This window comes from Cetorhinus maximus, chromosome 7, assembly GCF_964194155.1.
Source record: "Cetorhinus maximus chromosome 7, sCetMax3.hap1.1, whole genome shotgun sequence".
Classification (NCBI taxonomy): domain Eukaryota; kingdom Metazoa; phylum Chordata; class Chondrichthyes; order Lamniformes; family Cetorhinidae; genus Cetorhinus; species Cetorhinus maximus.
In genome coordinates, this window is record NC_135885.1 from 143,105,149 (window position 1) to 143,128,252 (window position 23,104).

General features: G+C 41.0%; 2 protein-coding genes across 5 annotated transcripts in view; one reads left to right on the forward strand and one right to left on the reverse strand.

Annotated features, from left to right (window-relative positions):
- Window positions 1-23,104, forward strand: part of ubac2 (UBA domain containing 2) — a 211,731-nt gene that overhangs the window by 74,806 nt on the left and 113,821 nt on the right. The gene's annotated exons all lie outside the window — the stretch shown is intronic.
- On the reverse strand, window positions 319-12,325 carry gpr183a (G protein-coupled receptor 183a). Of its 3 annotated transcripts, none has more exons than XM_078546031.1 (2): window positions 12,110-12,325; window positions 319-2,497 (listed from the first exon to the last, which is right to left on the reverse strand). In XM_078546031.1, the coding sequence occupies exon 2, from the start codon at window positions 2,449-2,451 to the stop codon at window positions 1,378-1,380; it is 1,074 nt and encodes a 357-aa protein (XP_078402157.1). In that variant the 5' UTR covers window positions 2,452-2,497; window positions 12,110-12,325; the 3' UTR covers window positions 319-1,377. The 3 variants fall into 3 exon arrangements, 2 of the variants coding, with proteins under 2 accessions (XP_078402157.1, XP_078402156.1); XM_078546030.1 differs by lacking the exon at window positions 12,110-12,325 and adding an exon at window positions 4,825-4,858; XR_013577160.1 differs by lacking the exon at window positions 319-2,497 and adding an exon at window positions 10,390-10,462.

A 23,104-nucleotide genomic window follows, 5' to 3' on the forward strand; every position in this document is an offset into this window, starting at 1 on the left:
AGGTTGGACGGGCAGGTCCTTTAATTGTTTAAATGATCCTGTCAATGGCCTCAATTGGCCATTGACAGGTCGGCGGGCGCACAGCTGATTTTGCTGCGCCCCTGCCTTCCTGAAATTTAAATGGGGCAGGATGACGTCGGGGATTCCACCTGACATCATCCCGCATCATTTTACGCGTCGGTGAGCGGGCCCCACCCCCTGCTCGCCGATGGCAAAATTCTGCCCATAGTTACTGGCCAGTCAGACAATCGAGGAATTTAGTGTCATGTAGACAAGAGCAAAGTAAGAGCATTTTATAGAAACTGTCTAAAGCTCATGAATACAACAAAAATTGTATTTATATGTCACCTTCAACCTATTAAAACATTTCAAGGTACTTCACAAATGCATTGTCCATCAAAATTTGACACCAGGTCCCATAAATAGATTGAAAGACAGGTGACCAGTGGTGCGATCATAGAGGTACATTTTAAGCCTTAGAGGATGAGAGAGTGTTAGAGAGGCAAGGAGGGAATTCCAGAGCTTAGGGGCCCAGGCTGCTGAGAGAATGGTTGCCAGTGATGGAGCAATTAAAATGCAAGAGACCAGAATTGGAGGGTTGTAGGATTGGAAGAAATTATAGCTAGAAAAGGCATGGAGGGGATTTGAACACATGGGTGAAAATTTTAAAATTAAGTTATTGCCAGATTGCAAGCCAATGGTGACCAACGAGTAAAAAGATGATGGGTGAATAGAGCTTGGTGCGAGTTAGGATACAGGCAGCAGAGTTTTGGATTGACTCAAGTTTATGGATGATGCAAGATGGGAGGCATTGGAATAGTTGAGACTGCAGGTAACATATGCACGGATGAGGGTGTCAGCAGCTGATGAGTTGAACCAGAATGGAGACAGGCGATATTACTCCCACCATGATGAGCTGTGTGCAAAGCACAGCCAAAGTTGCCATGCAACTGCATCCAAAGTAGAGTGAATCCCATAGATAATAAAAACAGAAAATGCTGGAAAAACTCAGCAGGTCTCGCAGCCTCTGTGGAGAGAGAAACAGAGTTAAAGTTTCGAGTCCGAATGACTCTTCTTCAGAGCTCAAGAATCCTGTAGAATTGGGAGCACCAAGACACTGCAGGACATTTTCTAATTAATTGTAAATGGAAAATGACCAAAATTTGCACTTTGGATGTCTCTGTGGGATGAATTTTCCAAGAAAGAGGAAAACTACATGTAAATTAAGAATTTTTTGAAAAATTACATCAGTTTACTTCTGTACAATATGTGCATGAACCACTATTTAATGCATAATTTTGAATTTTGATCAGAAAATGAATTGGGGTCCTTTTTTGCTAGCTGTAGGTTTTCCCAGTATCCTTGAGTAAATCGTCTCTACAGTTTGGCATCAGAGGTTGACCCTGTTGCATTCAAGTGATTCCCTTCCCCAGGTGAGTTATTTTCCTGTGCGGTCTTAACTCCACTTGAAAAAGACACGCTAATGGGCTGTCTGAACACCTTGAGGACAATGCTCCTGTAGCCCTTGCAGGCAAAGAAGTAGATGAAAGGGTCCAGGCAGCAGTTGAAGTTCATCACGGTAACAGTCACATGGAGAGCTATTTGAAAGTTCAGTTGCTCCTGACAGGGTATTGTGTACTTGAGCAGCTTTTTGATCATGTGTTGCATAATGACCACATGGTAGGGAGTGAAGCATATGAAAAACACGCAAAGTACAAGCAGGATTATGTTGTTGGCTTTTTTGTTTCTTCCTGACTTTTCAGTCAAGGGGTTCTCCTTTGCTGATTTGAAGAGTTTACAGCTGACTTTAGAGTAACAAAACAGCATAATAACTACAGGCAACACGTAACCCATTAGACAAGCGCCCAGCAGCATTTGTGGAAGATTTGGAATAGCCTCAAAATTTGGATATTCCATGCATGTCAAGAATTTGTCTTCAACGTTGTTAGACATTTGGGTAAACAGCAGTGGTGCTGTCTGGCAAAGAATAATGACCCATGCAACAAGGCAGATTTTTTTAACGTTGCGGACATTTCTGAACTTAGAACAGCGGAATGGATATATTACAGCGAGCAACCGATCCAAACTTAAGCAGGTCATGAAACTTACGCTGGCATATATGTTGCTGTAACAGATCACTGCAGTAATTCTGCAGAGTGCTTCACCAAATGGCCAGTTAAATCCTCGTGCGTAGTATATTATTCGTGCAGGTAAAACAGCTGCAAAGAAAATGTCTGAGATCACCAGATTCATGGAGTAAAGTGTAGTTGAATTGATTTTCTTCTGCTTTTTCCTGATGGCGTATATGGCAAGGCAATTCCCAAAGATGCCAACTAAGGATATAATGGAGTAGGCGAGAGGTAAAACAATACTGACTGTGTGGCGGTGGGTGTAAAGATTACATTCAGTAGTGTTTGCAGAACTGTTGTGATCCATTGTTGAATTAGTCATGTCAAGCTCTTTTCCACTGGTTCTACGGAAACTGGACCTCCTGCACCTATGATAAAGAAGCAAATTTTAGACTCTATTCAGGATTTATCACAGATGCACCATTTATGCAAAGTTGTGGAATAGTTCAATAAAAAACAAAAGCAGCAAGTTGAATCTGCTGCCCGAATGGGCAGTGAAAGGAGATTCAGTAGTAATTGCAAAAGGAAAATTGGATAAATAAAATAAATTTTATTCTTTCATGGGATATGGTTATTGTTGGCAAATTTATTAATTGAATTTAAATTCCACCAGCTGCTGTGCCCCAGCCCAATGACATTACCACCATATCACTGTCTCTCCCGATGGCGGGGAAAAAAATTACTGGGGTGCAGGGAAAGAGCAGGGAGAGTAGGATTAATTGGATAGCTCTTTCAAAGGGCTGCCTGAGGCATGATTGATAAATTTCTGGTTCCTTTCATGCAGTGAACTTGTTCTGAGAAGTTAAAAAACTTTCTGTTTTGGAGCAAAGGTAAAACTTTGATAATTTAAGTACAAGTTGGTCAAATGGCAGATTTTCACTATTTAACTGTGGAATTGTGTTTTATCTTGCTTTTAAGGAAGACTTTTGTACATTTGTTAAGATACCAGAGAGGAAAGACTTCAGTTATATGGAGACTGGAGAAGCACAGATTGTTGCCCTTAGAGCACAGAAGGTTAAGGGGAGCTGTAATAGAGGCCTTCAAAATTATGAGGTGTTTTGATAGAGTAAATAAGGAGCAACTCTTTCCACTGGCAGGAGGGTCAGTAAGCAGAGGGACACAGATTTAGAATAATTGACAAAAGAAACCAAGGGGAGGTGAGACTTTTTTTTCAAGTACAACATGTTATGATCGAAGATTGGCTGGCTAACAGGAAGCAGGGAGTAGGCATAAATGAGTCTTTTTCAGGTTGGCAAGATGTAATGAGTGATGCGCCACAGGGATCAGTGCTGGGACCTCAACTGTTTACAATTTATATAAATGACTTGGATGAAGGGATGGATGGGATGATTGCCGAATTTGCTGATGACACAAAGATAGGTAGGAAAGTAATTTGTGGAGAGGACATAAGGAGGCTACAAAAGGCATAGATAGGTTAAGTGGGTGGGCAAAGATCTGGCAAATACAATATAATGTGGGAAAATGTGAAATTGTCCATTTTGGCAGGAAGAACAAAAGAAAAGCATATGATCTAAATGGTGAGAGATTGCAGAGTTCTAAGATGAGGAGGGATCTGGGTGTCTTGGTGCATGAATCACAAAAGGCTAGTATGCAGGTGCAGCGGGTAATTAGGAAAGCTAACACTGTTATCATTTATTGTGAGGGGAATTGAAGATAAAATTAGGGAAGTAATGTTTCAATTATACAGAGCACTACTAAGACCATATCTGGAGTACTGTATACAGTATCCGTCATCTTATTTAACGAAGGAAGTAATTGCGTTGGAGGAAGTTCAGAGAAGGTTTACCAGACTAATACCTGGAATGGGCGGGTTGTCTTATGAGGAAAGGTTGGACAGGCTAGGCTTGTATCCGCTGGAGTTTAGAAGAGTAAGAGGTGACTTGATTGAAACATATAAGATCCTAGGGGACTTGACAGGGCGGATGTGGAGAGGATGCTTCCTGTTGTGGGGGAATCTCGAACTAGGGGTCACTCTTTAAAAAAATAAGGGATCGGCTATTTAAAACGGAGATGAGGTTTTTTTGAAATTTTATTTTCTATTTGAAATTTTTTCTGAGGGTCATAAATCTTTGGAACTCTCTTCCTGAATGGGTGGTGGAAGCAGAGTCTTTGAATATTTTAAGTCAGAGGTGAATAGATTCTTGGTAAGCAAGGGGCTGGTAGGTTATCGGAGGTAGGCGGGATGCAGATTTGAGGTTACTATCAGATCAGCCATGATCTTATTAAATGGTGGAGCAGGCTCGAGGGGCCAAATGGTCTACTCCTGCTCCTTGTTCATATGTTCATATGATCTATAACGCTGGCGGCGAAAGCAGATTCAAATAGTAACTTTCATAGTGGAATTGGATAAATACTTTAAAGGAAAAAAATTACAGGACTATGATGACAGCATTTCCAACAGCACAGCACTCTTTCAGTACTGCACTGGGATTTTATGCTTAAGTCTCAGGACTTGAACCCACAACCTTCTGACTCAGAGTGTTGCATATTTAGCTGAGGTCAGCATTAAACTTGGCATTGATACACCTGGACTTTTGATGTTAACTACTCCAGTTTACACTTGAGTGGCTCTTTGAAGTAAAGAGGATTGTCAACAACTTTGAAACAATATTACAGGCAGAATCAACAGAGTCAGGTGGGAAGAAAATCAAACTTGTATTAATAAGTTACTTACTGTTTTTAAATGAAGACCTGCATATATCATACCTACAAAATCGAAACAAATTTGCTTGAATATTTGTTGTGCAAGCTGCCTTTCATTGACACAAGTATTTTCCCGTGATAATGACAACTCCCATGAATTTTGGCTATAAACCCCTATTTTTGTAATTAATCAAATCATTTGTTTCAATTGAACTCCAAACTACAAGAAATTTTCAATAGCGTAAGCTTTTATTTTTATTGATGTGATGATTTAATGATTGGCTGTGAAACCATTTAAAAACCTTTAGCTTGGTCACTAAATGCTTCTTAACCAAGCTTTTGATCACCTATTCAAATATCTGCTTACATGATTTGAAGTCATATTTCATTGGAAAACCCTCTGTGAAACACGTTGGGACATTTTACTACATTAGCAATACAATATAAATACAAATTTTCGTACACAAAGAAATTAAACTGTTGGTTTAATATTATTTCACTAATCGTTTACGTGGTGAGGTCTCTAAGGTAATGAAAGAGTTTGATAGGGCAGACGTAGAGAAGATGTTTTTATTTGTAAGGGAGACCAAAATTAGGGGCCCCAAATGTAAGATAGTCACCAATAAATCCATTAAGGAATTCACGAGAAACATCTTTACCTGAAAGTGTTGAAAATGTGGAACTCACTTCTATATGGAGTAGTGGAGGTGAATAGCATGAATGAATTTAAGGGGAAGTTAGGTGAACGCATGAGAGAGAAAGGAATAGAAAGTTATGATGATCGGAGTGGAAGAAAAGGGGTGGGCAGAGGTTTGTGTGGAGCATGAACACCGACAGAGACCTGTGGGCCAAATGGCCTATTTCTGTGCTATACATTCTCTAGGTTTCTTCAAATGGTGTACAGGCTGATGTATATCTGGCTGTAAAATCTTTAAAACAAAGGCACAGAGTCAAAGCCACATGAGACATGTCAGTTGTTCCTACAAATGTTATTAAAAGGGCAAGTGGATATCCTGTGGTGTTCCTTTGAGGCTGAGACATCGTGAAGCTTTGTGACTATTTGCACGCTGAATTCTGAAACCAGTGTGCTACTTCAGAGCTGGAAAGGGAAGAGTCTAGGGCTGGAGGGGAAGGAAGCCAAGAGTCCAGCTGAAGCACGAGGGGGTGCACCTGAGAGAACTGGAATGGGAGATGGAACAGTTGGGGTGGTCTTACGAAGGAAGGAACAAACTCGATGCAGGAATATAGGCGGCCCAGGGAATGGAATAAATTGGCATTGGCTGCCAAGAGCAATGAAGCATTGGGCTTCTTTGATAAAGTCTGATACTTGTGTCAGTTGAAGCATTGCTATATCAAGAGTGCCAGAAATAAATCTATGGGATTGTGTATCTTATTTCTATGCCATTTTCATAAGAGTATTTGATCCACACCAGGCTCTATAGGTTGAAAATGATCATAATCAAAACATTTCTTCACTATCTGTTGTTGTGGGGAGAATGTCATGATGATCATACCTTGGAAAAATTTAAATCATCTGTTTATTATCACGGTGCTGTCTGTGGGAATTTTAAACTTTGTACAAATTGACTGCCATGTTTCCCACATTACAACAGCGATTGCACTTCAAAACAAATGTATTGAGTTGCTTTAAAGCATTTTAAGATGTGCTGAGGTTGTGAGAGGGTCTATGTAAATGCAATTCTTTTCTTATTGGGCAGAATTCTTTTCAGGGCTGAAAGGTTTTTCTGCGTTATGACTGTTGAATAGTAATAGTGGACAATACTGAATTAGAAAGAGCAAAATAGACATATAACCAATAAAATAGGGAACAGGACAAATGTTCAGAAAGAATAATTGGCAAATGCTCTAAATGGACACCTAAGTTGACACTTCCATTAATGACGTAAACTTCTATTCTATATAATTGGGAAGATGTGTCATTAAGACCATAAGATATAGGAGCAGAAATTAGGCCATTCGGCCCATTGAGTCTGCTCTGCCATTCAATCATGGCTGATAAGTTTCTCAACCCCGTTCTCCCGCCTTCTCCCCGTAACCATTGATCCCCTTACCAATCAAGAACCTATCTTTCCTGGTCTTAAATACACTCAATGACCTGGCCTCCACAGCCTTCTGTGGCAATGAATTCCATAGATTCACCACTCTCTGGCTAAAGAAGTTTCTCCTCATCTCTGTTCTAAAAGGTCTTCCCTTTACTCTGAGGCTGTGCCCTCGAGTCCTAGTCTCTCCTACTAATGGAAACATCTTCCCCACGTCCACTCTATCCAGGCCTTTCAGTGTTCTGTAAGTTTCAATCAGATCCCCCCTCATCCTTCTAAACTCCATCGAGTATAGACCCAGAGTCCTCAAACGTTCCTCATATGTCAAGCCTTTCATTCCTGGAATCATTCTCGTGAACCTCCTCTGGACCCTCTCCAGGGCCAGCACATCCTTCCTGAGATACGGGGCCCAAAATTGCTCACAATATTCTGCAGACATTTAATTCAAAACTTGCAAAAATCATGATGTTTGTGAAAGATGTGCAACAACATATATGTTTACTCTTACTTCCTTTTCAGTCATTGTCTTTCACTCACACCTGTGTTAAAAACCCTCCAAGATCTCCTCGTTCCTCTAGTTCTGGGCTTCTGCGCATACCTGATTTTCATCATTCCACCATTGGTGGCTATGCCCCCTTCAGCTGCCTGGGCCCCTAAGCTTTGGATTTCCTCCTTAAACATCTATTTCATTCTTCTCCTTTGAAGACACTCCTTAAAACCTACTCTTTGACCCTTCTGGCCACCTTACATGGGTAAGGAGTCAAACAGAGGAAAATGAGTGGAGAAACACTAGCTTAGCTTAAAGTACTTTCCAAAGAACATAACAAATTCTGCAGGGTATGTGCAGTTGGTAACCTACACCACTGCTCCACCTCTCCAGGCTTGAGCTCAATTCTCCCTTCTCCAAACCACACTGTCTGGTGCTTTCTTTCTCAAGTTCTCCATATAATCATCTATTCTTCAAAACAGTTCAACAACTTCCTTCTATTCCCCCTTTTTGACCTTCGTCCTTTCACCCATCCTTCTAATACCTCTTTCAATGCCCTGTCTCACTCAGCACATGCTCAATCTGATTCTTTTGCCCTTTTTCTGACAATAAATAATATCCTTCTGGTGCCATTGCCAACATATTCATAACTTTTGCTATTTACCCACTTTACTTTTTCCCTGCATCGCAAACCTGCATCTCAAAGCTTTCTAGAAGCCTGACCTCCTCTAGCCTCAGTATCCATGTTTTGGCACCATATTCCATATAAAATTCATAGCTAATATTAATTCAATGCAAACTCAAGGAACAGCCTTTCCATTAGGCACTTTGCAGTCTTTTTGGTCTCAAAGTCTAATTCAACATTTTCCACTTCTCCTATTTTCTCAGACAGCAAGTGCTGGTAGTAGTTCTGTTGTTGCCATTTTCACCTCCTCTGGATCCATCTTGCATTCCTTTATTTGCCCCATTGCAACCTCCTTTTTCCTTGCACCATCATAATTTTTGTCATTTAATCACTATTGCTTTCTAACCTATCCCTTTGCTTTTGCCTCCCACCCCAGCCCTTTTCTCTGGCTGACTACCTACTTAACTGTTAAATCTCTGCCTTCTTCCAGTTCTAATGAGAAGTTCTTGCCCTGAAACATTAACTGTGTTTCCCGTTCCACAGATGCTGCCTGATCTATTGACTGTGTATGTCATTTTCTGTTTTTAATTCAGATTTCCAACGTCCACAATATTTTGTTTTTGTCTTGGCTAATCTTCTCCCATTATCTAATCAGCTGTCCAGTCAGTTTCCTCTTCCTCCTTTTAATGTTTCCCCATTGTGCCCCCAGCTCCCACCTCCAAAGCTCATCTGCCATCAGCAGCCATAATATTCCCCAGATCTTTAAATGATTTAAATTGTTCCTCATTTATTAAAATGCTTATTCTTTCATCGAGATTCTCATTAACCTTTGGTCTGACCCATATCAGTCCCCATTCCAAAATCTGATGCTAAAAACCACTGTTGTCTGTTTATATCACTTGCTGTCAAGGCTTTGCTATCAGTAGCTTTAACAACTTTTACTCGCTGACCTCCAATTTTCACTCCTTCCTCTACATAGCAAAGAACCTCGGTTTGACCATATTTGGAGTATTGTGTACAGTTCTGATTTCCATATTACCAAATAATATGAAGGTGTTGGAGAAGGTGCAAAAAAGATTTACAGGTATAATACCCAGACATTACATCTATTAAGAAAGACTGAATAGGCTGGGGGTTTTTTTTCCTTACAAATGTTTCCAAAAGCATTTTGACTGAGCCTCATGGCCAAATTGCACAATCACAGGGTGATATACCCAGAATATAAAATAGTAATTATGATATATTACACTGGCTGCAACAGGTACACATGACATTTACTCTTCCTTGCATTTAAGTCTCTCCATGGTCTTACCCCCCCTATCCCTGTAACATTTGCACTCCTCATGGAGAATTGGCATTGTTCCAATTATGGCCTCATGCATACCCTCGATTTCCTTTGCCCCATCAGCAGCTGCAGCTTCAGCTGCCTCAGCCCATAGCTCTGGAATTCAGTCTATAAACCTCTCAGCACCTAAACCCCCCACTTCTTCTTCAAGACAGCCCTTAAAATATGCCTCTTTGACCTGTCCTAATGTCACCTCCTTTCACTCAGTGTCAGTTTTTAATCTGATAACGCTCCTATGAAGTGCATCGGGAAGTTTTATTACTATAATGATGTTATGTAAATGCAGGTTGTTGTTTCCAGAGACATAGAATTGAAAAGCAGAGAGATTTGTATAGAACCTTAGTTAGACTACACTTTGTGCATTGTGAACAGCTCTGCTCTCCATAATACAAAAAGGATATCGAGGCACCGAAGAATGTGCAGAAGCGATTTGCGAAGGTGACACCAGATCTGAGAGGAAACAATTGTCAAGCATCAGGAAAGTAGAAGTGGAGAGTTCTTTTCTCCAACAAAGAGAAGGCTGAGAGGTGTCCTGATTGGGATCTTTAAAATTATGACAGGGTTTGATAGGGGGAGCCCAAAACTATTGGTCATAAATATAGATTATTCATAAATAAATCTATTAAGGATTTCGGGAGAAATTTCTTTCTAGAACCGTAAATCCTTTACCCAGAAAGTGATGCGAATGTGGAACTCACTACCACATGGAACATTTGAGATGAGTAGCATTGATGCATTTCAGGGGAAGCTAGGTAAACACTTGAGGGAGAAAGGAGTAGCAGGAAATGTTGAGCAGGTGAGATGAAGAGGGATGGAAGAAGGCTCATGTGGAGCATAAACACTGGTACGGACCATTTGGGCTGAAAGGTTCTGTGTAATTCTAGTAGACTCCGAAATCTTGAAGACCTGCTGTGAATCTGAGGAAATGCAGGAGGATTGGGCAACTGGGAAGTGGGGATTTGAGGCAGATTAATTCAGGAGGCGGGTATTTCAAATTGTTGAGGAAGAAAAGAGTGAGAAATGGACAGGAAAGGAGGGATGGCATGATGAGCAGAGGGAGGGGGAATGAGCTCACCTGTTACAGTCGTTTTCTAAACTATATAAAATTGTCATTTGCCCCTTCAAGCTGTTCCTCACTTAGTAAACATGTGTCTGAAAAAAATAATATGCTACAAGAGAGATTGATATATCTGTAAACATTTGGATAAGCTTCTGATGCTTTTAAGGGAAAGTTAAGCACGTGAGAGAGAAAAGAATATAAGGATATGATGATGATAAGATTAGGTCAAGTGTGAGGAAGCTTTTGAGGGGCATAAACACCAGCAAAGATCAGTTGGGCCAAATGGCCTGTTTTGGTGCTGTAAATATTATGTAACACATATACAAGTCGCGCTGCAGCAGTTCACCAAGCCTCCCTCGACAGCACTTCCAAGCCTGCGACCTTTACCACCTAAAAGGACCAGGGCAACAGACACATGGGAACACCACCGCCTGCAAGTTCCTCTTCAAGCCACACAGCGTCCTTCACTGTCACTGGGTCCAGCACCTGGAACTCCCATCTTAATAGCACTACAGGTGTATACCATATGGATTATAGCGGTTAAGAAGGCAGCTCACCATCACCTTCTCAAGGGCAATTAAGGATGGGGAGCAAATGCTGGCCTTATCGGCAACACCCACATCCCATGAAAGAGTAAAAACAAATTCTATTTTTTTCATACTCTGGCCAGTGATAAATGCATTAACACACTTATGTTTACTCACTTTGTATGCACTCAAGGCATCGAAATAAACAGGCAAATGCCTTTTTAAAAAAAAAGTCAGGTAAAATAACCTAATGTGCTAAACCATTACTAAGATTGCACAATGCAGTGTTAACTCATTTGCATGTGCAGGAGAAACAGCCCAGACTGAGTACACTGCAATTTGGACAATTCATTTTACATTCTCTACAATGTTGTTCTTAACTGCCTTCCAGTTTCATTCTTGCAGAGATGGCAAGTGTTCCACGGCTTGCAAGGATGCAACACTGTACTTAAACCAGCCCTACGTTAATAAACATGAAACCACAAATGTGACCCTGATTACATATATTTATTTCTTGATTGTCCTCCCATTTTCCACATTATTCCTCCCTCTTCTGAGCCCTCTATTTTACTAACCTCCCTACCCCCACCCCCTTAACCCCATCCAAAGCCTGGAAGGGGGTAAACCTGGATTCTTACTTCAACACGACAAAAATGTTGTAGTTTTTTTCCATGATAACGTTTGTGAGCAGTATTTATGTTTGATAATTGAAACATGTCATTTATTTCATATTTCATTGTTAGATTGTTGGGAGAATTTACATGGTCACTGATGTTACTCAATGTACAATTTTTAATATTCCTAAATTATCTGCTATGGTACATTCTGTATTTGATCCAAGATATACAAGTAGTTATGAAAAGCCTTTTTAAAGATCGCTTCATAATATTTTTAAATTAATTCATTCAGCTATGTTTGTCAGAAATAAAAACTCAATAGCTTTTGGTTGTTTTAAAAAAAACTTCATTTTTGGAAAAAATGCTTCTCAAAACGAACAGAAATCCAAGTGAAAACTCTAAAGTTTTTACAATAGCTGCATCCCTGAAAATTATGCTTATAGGTAAAGTATTTGAAGAAAGTCAACGCAAAAACAGATCAAAGCCTTGTTTTACAAAGAAAGCAAAATGATCCACTCTTTAAAATAACTTTAAGATTTCACCAATTAATTCATACATTAAACTTGTTAAGCTTTGAATAAGGGTCAATACTTACACACTAAACAGCTTCAATTTCTGTCTGAGGACCTATCCTCTGATCTTGTGATGAGTTGTTACAAATTTCAATTCGTTTAACACCGAAGGCACCTGCCTTGAATCAGATAAAATAAATTTTGACGTGTTGGTTTTTTTTAAAACTGTGAGCTCAATCTTTGAATAGCTTATCAGTTTCCTGTGGTTTAGCCTGTTCCATGAGAGTGTGCAACCCTTTGTCCATCGATTTCTGAGAAGTGAAACTTGAAATGATTCTTACTCACTAAGTGTGCATCAGGCTACAAAATTCCTGCCAATTATAGACACAAGATTGCTCAGAATTTGTGGGAGTATGGCATCTCGTGCATACCCAGTTAGTTAGATTATTTCTCTCAAACTTCAGTTTGAATATTTTTTCCCCCCTCAAAGTATGAGCTGATAGGGAGTCAGCAGGACATGTGACCTTGGTGAATTACAGGACCAGCAGTCCATCTCCTTAATCTATGAGGTTTAAGGATTGGAAAAGATGCAGGAATAACGCAAAAGGAGATAAGATGAATTAGGGACAACTCAGGTAGAGAAATAGAAAGCAGGAAAGAGAACAAAGATAAAGAAAGCACAGGAAATAAATAAAACCTTTTGAAATTTGAAGAAAATCTCGAAGAAGAATTTACCACCTGCAAGAGTGAGACTCACAGTTCCATTTCTGGGCTGAGAGGTTCATTGGCATTGCGACATGTAAGAATTGTGCTGGTCGACGGTTGTTTACGCTGTTAAGTGCCAGCCCTAACTTTGTGGCATGTTTAATTGGTAATTAATGTAAATATAGCAGTTTCACAAAATCTATAAGGCAATTGAGGATGAGTTGCTCGGAGCGGAGCAAATCATTCAGCCATATGTGGTTGATTCACAACTCACTGGGAATCCCTTCATCATTACAAGTGGCAGGAGAATTTACACACCCATCACAGTGGGCGCCACTGAAGTTATTTTGATAGAAAATCCTGGGGCGCGGTGTTCAACCTAACCAGATCACCATTCCACATTCACAAGATGGGTTGTGAGAAAGCCTGACCCAATGTGAAAATACAAAGAAGGGAAAGTGCCTTCTTCATGTATCATCACAAGTTGCATACTGTTTCAGGATTCAGCAGAACTGGTTTGTGTGACTCATATTAGATAATGCCAGAAAGCCACAAAAATATTGCAATCCATGTACTAGGGCTCATTTCGAACGGGATAGAATTGAAAAGCAGAAAAGTTATGTTAAACATGCATAGAACCTTGGTGCGCAATGTTCTAGTCTGCATATTTTAATAAGGATACAGAGGCACTGGAGAAGATGCAAAGAAAAACAGTACAGAACTGAGAGGTTATAACTAACAGGAAAGACTGAACAGGCTGGGGCTCTTTTCTCTGGAAAAAAAGAAGTTAATTATGACCTGACACATGTCTTTAAAAATATGAAAGTGTTCAGTAGGGTAGACATAGAGAAGATGTTGGAAGTGTTCAAAACTAGGGGACATAAATCTGACTTTCACTAATAAATCCTTAAAGGAATTCAGGAATAGCTACTTTACCCTTGGTCTAGTTAGAATGTGGAACTCCCTAGCAAATGGAGTGTTTGAACCAAATAATAAGAAGTTAGGTACATACATGAAGGATGAAGGAGAAAAGAATGGAAGTTCATGCTGATAGGGTGGAAAGGGGGTTGTGTCCAGCCTCTTTTGGACCATTTGGGCCAATGTTTAGCTGAACGCCTGTCATAGGGAAAATTCTAGAATCCATTCCTCAGGAGGTAATAGGATATTTAGAAAATCATAATACAGTCGGGCAGAGTCAACATGGTTTCGTGAAAGGGAATTTGTGTTTGAGTAATTTATTAGAGTTCTTTGAGGAAGATTGTACATTTCAAATCATAAAGGGCAGCTTATGAAAGCTGTAATCTCTTTTGAATGGGGGTAAAGAATTGTAATCACAACATTATAAAACATAGATTTGACAGAAAAAAAGCTGAAGAGCAATTCAAGAATTGGACCATGGCATCGACTCCTGGCAAATATTTTTACATGACCTCTTTCTGTTTTAAATTTTGTCTTCAATTTCACACACTCCTGCAGTTGTTGGTCCCAACTTTATATCTAATAATTTGAAGTAGTGAGATTGACGCAAAATAATTTTTTTAGAATAATGAAATAACAATGGTTTAGATATCCTGAAGCTCAGTGAGTAAATACGCCTTCAATGTTTTACAAAGGCATTGCGACCAAAAATGTTTGAGAGTCTAGGTTTTTACTGCCTTAGTTAGTTTCCGGTAGGTTAAGTAATTATTCTGGCAACTATAAGTAGCCAAAGGAAATACTGTATCTGTTTGGTAATTTTTATCATCTTGAACTCATCCAAAACTCTGCTGGCCATGTCCCAATTTGCACCAAGTCCTGATTGCCCATCATCCCTGTCCTCACTGGCCTATATTGGTCCCCAGTCTGACAGCACCTCAGTTATAAAATTCTCATTATTGTTATCGAATCCCTCCAGGGCCTTGTCCCTTCCTGTTTTTGTGACCTTCTTTAGCCTAAAAACGCTTCAAGATCTCTGCATCTCTCCAATTTGACTTCTTGCGTATCCCCCAATTTTAATCACTTCGCCATTGGTGGCCATACCTTCAGATGCCTAGGACCTAAGCTTTGGAATTCCCACCCTGAACCTCGCTGCCTCTCTATCCCTCTTTCCTCCTCTCAGACTCTCCTGAAAACGTAAGTTTTTTTACTCATCTCACCTAATACCTCATCTGATAATTGTACTTGCGAAGTGCCTTTGGATGTTTTACTACATTAAAAGTGCTATATAAGTACAAATTGTTGTTCACGTATGCACAACAGCAGTTTAATACTGGGAAATATAAATGGTGAAATTTGACAGAAGGAAGATTGATGTGGATTATGCTGTGGATAAGAATATATTTGAGAGTTCCTTGCAGGAGAGTGATCTCAGGAGTGTAAATAGACAGGTCACTGAAAGCATCAGCACAAAGGCTTCCAAAGCCTGGAAACAATGTCCCATTAAAGTTAAGATATAATGATGGAAATGACTAGTTTTAATTAATTACTGAATTGAAATGTGGTTCAGAAGTATTTGTAGAGCCTCAAGAGAGTGTAAATATCAAATTTAAGAAAATATGTAATTGAGTTGATTTCAAAATTCTGTAGTATGGACCTGGATCAATTTGGAAGCGCCCTGAGACTGGTCATCTAAAGGTGCTATATAAATGAAATTTGTTGTTATTCATCCAGCGTCACACGAAAAAGCTACGAAATTGGTGCTTGAGTATCATCCACCCTCGGCATTGCATGCTTTGTCTTTGCTGTATTTCCTGTCCCACTTCCTTCTCCCCACATGGGTAGAAAGAAAGGATCAGCCAACTGTTTCCCTATTTTTCTTTGTCACCTGATAATGCAGAACCTGAACATTGCTGAAAAAAGAGACATGTTGACGAAGCTTTGGTCTTGCTTTCATCAGGGCAAACTAAAGAATGCCAGCTTTCAAACGCTCGCAACAATCAGCACCCTTTTCTCCTGTAATATAAATTGTTTGGCCAGATGAATGCAAGATGAAAAGTTTTGGCAGCATGTCTCTTTTTTCAGCAGCGTTTTCCTTTGTGGTCTGGCTGCGGAAAAATAGAATTCGCTTTTATTCACTTTGATTTTCAAGGATATGGTTAATGCTGATCACATTATTAATAAAAGAACAAAAAGTAAAAAAGGGGCTATATGCCCCACAATAACTCTGACGTCAACAGATTCCAGTATACTTTTCAAAATATCCAAAAACATTCATCACAAGCAGGACTAAACATAGACTCAATCATATGTAAAGATTTACAATGCTATAGGGAAAGAGCAGGGGAGCGAGAACTATTGAATAGCTCTTTCAAAGAGCTGACACAGGCACGATGGACCAAATGGCTGCCTCCTGTGCTGTATGATTCTGCAAAGATGAACTTTTTTGACTGATTTATGGATACTGAGCCAATCAGGTCATCTTGTCCCTTTATATTGTTTCTAACCATCAACAGTGTCAAGGATAAAGGTGTGGCAACTCCTTTATGTTTGGATGGTTGTGATGCAGTCAAGTTTTGCAGCTCACTCATTTTTGACTACTACCACCTGAAGTACCTCAAATTAAGAACAATATAAAATATGGAAAGATTTAAAATGTGATTCAGCCCATCGGGGACTTTCCCTGCACATCTAGTTTGGACATGTGTGGAATCTGTCTAAGAACCAGGGGTTCTGTAATGTAAATGTGTTTGAGAAAGAAAGACTTACATTCATAAAACATCTATCATGATCTCAGGGTGTCTCAAAGAGTTTTATAGCCAATTAAGTACTTTTTTTGAAGTTTAGTCACTGTTATAATGTAGGACATGTAGCGGCCAATTTGCACAATGCAAACTCCCGCAAACAATAATATAACTTGCTTAATGTCACGTGACAAGTCCAGAAGCCTTCAATGAGATTAAAGGGATTGGACAGATGAAAGGAATCGTACTGCAAGCCTTTCACAAGTCAGTTGTGGTTCACTTGGTTGCACTCTCACTTCTGAGGCAGAAGCCCCTGTGTTCAATTCCCACTCCAGATACATGCTCATATAATCCATACTGACACTCCAGCTCAATACTGTTGCAGTGCTGCAATGTTAGAAGGTGCTGTGTTTTAGATGTGACATTAAACCGAGGCCCTATCTACCCCCTCAGGTGGATCTTAAAGATCCTCAAACATTACTTTGAAGAAGAGCTGGGGAGTTCTCCCTGTTGTTCTGGCCAATATTTAACCCTCAACCAACGTCACTGAACAAAGACGCATTATCTGTCATGATCACATTGCTGTTAGTGGGAGCTTGATGCACGCAAATTGGCTGCTGCATTTGCTACATTACAACAGTGACGGTACATTGTACTTCATTGGCTGTAACGCACTCTGGGATGCCTTGAGGTTGTGAAAGGTACCTGTATGTATCCACTGGTCATTGTGGTGGTGCATGCCAGCCCACGGGAGGTGTCGCCATTTTCCTCTGTGATCAGCTAGTTTGATAATCAATGTCTAGGATTTCATGTCACGCTTGCAAGCACCCTTGAAGCGGAACTCAGGGTGTCCTTCTGGTCATGTTGCTCCAGCTACCTCACCACACTGAGAGTGCTTGGGTATGCGACTGCATTCCATCCTGCGGATGTGCCCAAACCAACGAAGCCACATCTGTTTGATGAGTGCTAACAAACTAGAGAGCTCTGCCTTTGAGAGGACTGCTACATTCATGATTTTGTCCTGCCAGGAAAAACCCATAATGCACCGCACTCAGTGAAGATGGAAATTATTGAAATTCTTTTCTTGACAGCTGTAAGTCATGGATTTTTCACAACTATACAACAAGGTGCTGAGGTCTCAGGCTTCATAAACCATCAGCTTGGTCCTAAGGGTCAGCTTGATCTTATTCCATGCAAGTTTTGTGAGTCGGCCAAAGTTGGTAGCTGCTTTCCCTATGCGTGTATCGAGGGACAGATTGTCTGCCACCGTGGACCCAAGTTAGCAGAATTTTCTAACCGCTTTCAGTGGGGTGTTAGTATGATCAGGGGCAGAAATGCAGCACTTTGTTCCGTGACCATGGTTTTCTTAATGCTTATAGTCAGGGAGAACAAGTTACAGGCATGGGGGAGATAGCCCATGAGCCTTTGTTGCTGAGTTTTCATGTTGTCGTTGGCATAGATGAGTTCTCTGATCAGGACGCGATGTGTTTTGCGCAGTTAGAAATCAGCGATGCCAAATTGTGACCAAAGAAACATCCTTTCATTTGCCTGCTCTGTTTTGCTGCTTGCATTTGTGCCATTTTTTTTTAAAGGAACTTACTGAATTTCTAACCTTTTGGATGTTATGAAGCAGATGACATTTTCCCCCACCCACTTTCTTCAACGTTTGACTGTCCCCTTCAGCACCAGATGGATTTCTTGTAAAGCTTGGTCACTTTGTGTTGCATGACTAATCTTTCATATAACTGGGCTATTGGAGGACCTTGTGTTACATGAGCGATGAGTAACATAAGTGAAAGGATGATGCATAGATTGTATGTATTTTGGAAAATTCCAATTAATCTGTGCTTCGTGTTTGTGCGCCCTCCACTTTTCTCCATTCGCTTGACCTTAATTTTAATTGTTGATGTAACCAGAGCACCATTCCTGCTTCCCGGCTCCTCCTGCAGCCTGAGTGTCCTTTTCTTTCTTCCTTTAGCATTGCTGTTGTGTTCTTGCATCCAGACAATACCCTCAATCTCCCTTCTCTCTTTCTCGCTCCCTCTTTCTTTCTTTTCTCTCTCTCTTTTCTGTTTGTGTCTTTCCTTATCCCTCTCTTTCTCGCTCTTTTCTTTCCTGCTCTTCTCTTTCTCGCTCCTCTCTTTCCCACTCCTCTCTTTCCTGCTCCTCTACCTTTTTCTCTCTTTGTCCCTCCTGCTCCTGTCTTTCTCCTTCCTCTCTTTCTCATTCCTCTCTCTCGTTCCCTCTTTCTTGTTTCCCTCTGTCTTGCTCCCTCTTTCTCTCTTTTCCCTCTCTTTTCTCTTTTTGTCTTTCCTTCTCCAAATCTTTTAAATCTCCAAATCACTTAAAATATACCAGAACAACATTTGCATTGTAGCTGTTGGGGTAAGAGGGGCAAGATCAGTACTGGATCCTGAAACAGGACCTAAGCTGGCCAACCAACCATGGAGGTTTCTGTAATATTGTCCTTGCAACCTATATCTCTATGCTTGCATCTGAACTGAAATAACTTCCTTCCCTCTACATTACGTAATATTCATAAGAAGATCAGCAAATTAGTTGAATTAATCTATTTCTCAAGAGAAGAAGAAGGAACTTGCATTAATACAGAACCTTTCATGACCTCAGGATGCCTCAAAGTACTTTTGAGGTGGTGAAATTCTTTTTGAAGTACTGTCATTTTGTTGTAATATAAGACAGGGAGCAACCATTTTGCACACAGCAAGCTCCCACAAACAACAATGATAACGACTAGGTGATCTCTGTCTAGTGATGTTGATTGAGAGGTAAATATTGGCCAGGACACTGGGGAGAACTCCCCTGCTCTTCTATAAACTAGTGGCTGTGGATTCTTTTATGCCCACTTGAGAGGATTTCAGTTTAATGTCTCATCTAAAAGAGAGGGGCTTCAACAGTGCAGCACTCTCTCAGTTCTGGATTTTGTACTGAAGTCTCTGGTGTGAGATTTGAAACAATAACTTGACTAAGAGGCCAGAATGTAATCCAGTGAACCATTTTGTGATGAGCTTAGGTGGCGTACGATTGCCCAGCGCTATAAATAACCTGAAAATGTTTGGTATCTGTTTTGGGTTTAAATATGTTCTCTTTCTTACCATTGCTCTTCCTCCTGTTTCTTGCCATGATGAATGCAAAAGTATGAATTAAAAAGGTTGAAGGTGATATGAGTTAGAACACTTCTATCATCTGCAAAACCTGTGTTCAAATACAGCTGATGGAATCCAAGTCTCCTTCCTAATTGTTCGAAGAATCTCAGGCATACGTTTGCACTGGAGTGCTGCTCTGGGCTGCAGTAGAGCGCTTAAGTTGGAGGTTGGTGACTGAGGGAATTTAAGGGTTAATTTCTATCTAAAGCCTAGTCTGTCTTTAATTTAGTAATTAACTGAAAGGTGCTGCTTGGATTGGAAGCAGGTGAGTTTTAGGCTAGCTTTAAAACATGGCTTATACAGGCTCTGCTAGCAGCTACAACTAGTTAATTAGATAACTGGCTTAAACATGTTTTCAGAGACTTGATTCAGAAAGTATAAAAACAGGCCATCTTTCAGTGCTGACTTTGTCTGCAGTGGAGTGCCGCTCTGGGCTGCGGTGGAGTGCCGCTCTGGGCTGCGGTGGAGTGCCGCTCTGGGCTGCGGTGGAGTGCCGCTCTGGGCTGCGGTGGAGTGCCGCTCTGGGCTGCGGTGGAGTGCCGCTCTGGGCTGCAGTGGAGTGCTGAAGTTGAAGTTTGGTGACTGAGGGAGTTCAGTGAGGAGGGAACGAGGTGATCCTCTGAGTACCATGTGTATGGTAGGGTAAGTATTTACTACTTTTATCACTTATAGTTCTTAGGGTCTTACTTTGTGGTTCATCGTTTGTAAGGGCTATATCCTGTAACAACGAGGAGCAGGGAAGAAGGGCCCTAGAGTAATTGATTTTAAGTAACTTCCAAAAGGTTTAATTTCATTTAAAGGGGTAAGTCATGGCAGGAGAGCTCAAAGCCGTGGTGTGCTTCCCCTGCTCTACGTGGGAAGCTGGGAACATTTCCAGTGCCCGAGGCCAGCATGTGTGCGGGAAGTGTCTCCAGCTGCAGCTCCTGGAAGCCCGGGTTTCGGAGCTGGAGGGGCGGCTGGGAACACTGTGGAGCATCCGCGAGGCGGAGAGTATTGTGGATAGCACGTATAGAAAAGTGGTCACACCGCAGGCTGAATCCGCAGGCAGGAAGGGAATGGGTGACCACCAGGCAGAGCAAGAGGACTAGGCAGGCAGTGCAGAAATCTCCTGTGGCTTTTCTTCTGCAAAACAGATATACAGCTTTGGATACTGTTGGGGGAATGGCCTCTCAGGGGAAAGCAACAACAGCAAAATTTGTTGCACCATGGTTGGCTCTGCTGCACAGGGGAGGAGTAAAAAGTGTGGGAATGCAATAGTTATAGGGGATTCAATTGTAAGGGGAATATATGGGCGTTTCTGTGGCTGCAAACAAGACTCCAGGATGGTATGTTGCCTCCCTGGTGCTAGGGTCAAGGGTGTCTCAGAGCAGCTACAGGACATTCTGAAGGGGGAGGGTGAACAGCCAGTGGTCATGGTACATATTGGTGCAAACGACACAGGTAAAAAAAAGGGATGAGGTCCTAAAAGCAGAATATAGGGAGTTAGGAAGTAAATTGGAAAGTAGGACCTCAAAGGTAGTGATCTCAGGATTACTATCAGTGCCACGTGCTAGTCAGAGTCGAAATAGCAGGATATATCGGACGAATACGTGGCTGAAGAGATGGTGTGAGGGGGAGGGTTTCAGATTCCTGGGACATTGGGACCGGTTCTGGGGGAGGTGGGACCAGTACAAACTGGATGGGTTACACCTGGGCAGGACCGGGACTGATGTCCTAGGAGGAATACTTGCTAGAGTGGTTGGGGAAGGTTTAAACTAAAATGGCAGGGGGGATGGGAACTTATGCAAAGAGTCAGAGGAAGGGGAATCAAGGACTAGAACAAGAGACAGAAAGGGGAATAATAAAAGTGATAGAGAAATCAAGGGCAAGAATCAAACAGGGCCTCAGTGAAAAATAGTAGGAACGGGACAAGTAATGTTAAGACGACAAGCCTTAAGGCTTTGTGCCTTAATGCGAGGAGCATTCACAATAAAGTGGATGAATTAACCACGCAAATAGATGTAAAAGGTTTGATATAGTCAGGATTACAGAGACATGGCTGCAGGATGACCAGCGATGGGAACTGAACATCTAGGGGATATTCAGTATTTAGGAACGACAGACAAAAAGGAAAAGGCGGTGGAGTTGCATTGCTGGTTAAAGAGGAAATTAATGCAGTAGTGAGAAAGGATATTAGCTCTGACAATGCAGAATCTGTATGGGTAGAGCTGAGAAACACCAAGGGGCAAAAAACGTTAGTGGGGGTTGTATATAGACCCCCAAACTGTCGTGATGTGGGGAATGGCATTAAACAGGAAATTAGAGACACATGCAATAAAGGAACATCTGTAATTATGGGTGACTTTAATCTGCAAATAGATTGGGGAAATCAAATTAGTAACAATACCGTAGAGGAGGAATTCTTGGAGTATATACGGGATGGTTTTCTGGACCAATACGTTGAGGAACCAACTAGAGAACAGGCCTTCCTAGACAGGGTATTGTGTAATGAGAAAGGAATAATTGGCAATCTAGTTGTGCGAGGCCCCTTGGGGATGAGCGACCATAATATGATAGAATTCTTTATCAAGATGGAGAGTGACGTAGTTGATTCTGAGTCCAGGGTCCTGAATTTTAATAAAGGAAACTATGATGGTATGAGACGCGAGTTGGCTATGATGGATTGGGAAATGTTACTTAAAGGGACGATGGTGGATAGGCAATGGCAAATGTTCAAAGAGTGCATGGGTGAATTGCAACAATTGTTTATTCCTGTCTGGCGCAAAAGTAAAATAGGAAAGGTGGCCAAACCATGGCTTACAAGGGAAATTAGAGATAGTATTAGATCCAAGGAAGAGGCATACAAATTGGCCAGAAAAAACAACAGACCTGAGGATTGGGAGCGCTTTAGAATTCAGCAAAGGAGGACCAAGGGATTGATTAAGAAGGGAAAAATAGAGTATGAGAGTAAGCTTGTGGGGAACATAAAAACTGACAGTAAAAGTTTTTATAGATTTGTGAAGAGAAAAAGATTGGTGAAGGCAAATGTTGGTCCCTTACAGTCAGAAACAGGGGAATTTATAATGGCTGAAGAAATGGCTGACCGACTAAATATATACTTTGGTTCTGTCTTCACAAAGGAGGACACCAATAACATACCAGAAATGTTGGGGAACACAGGGTTTAGTGAGAGGGAGGAACTGAAAGAAATCAGTATTAATAGGGAAATGGTGTTGGAGAAATTGATGGGATTGAAGGCCGATAAACCCCCAGGGTCTGATAATCTTCATCTCAGAGTACTTAAGGAAGTAGCCCTAGAAATAGTGGATGCATTGGTGGCCATCTTCCGAGACTCTATAGACTCTGGGACAGTTCCTACAGATTGGAGGGTAGTTAATGTAATCCCACTACTTAAAAAGGAAGGTAGAGAGAAAACAGGGAATTATAGACCATCCAGCCTGACATCGGTAGTGGGGAAAATTCTAGAGTCCATTATAAAAGATTTAATAGCTGAGCACTTGGAAAACAGTGGCAGAATCGGACAGAGTCAGCATGGATTTACAAAAGGGAA

What these genes read in the sequence shown, in the direction of transcription:
- gpr183a (XM_078546031.1), bottom strand. Translation starts at nt 2,451, where the DNA reads ATGACTAATTCAACAATGGATCACAACAGTTCTGCAAACACTACTGAA.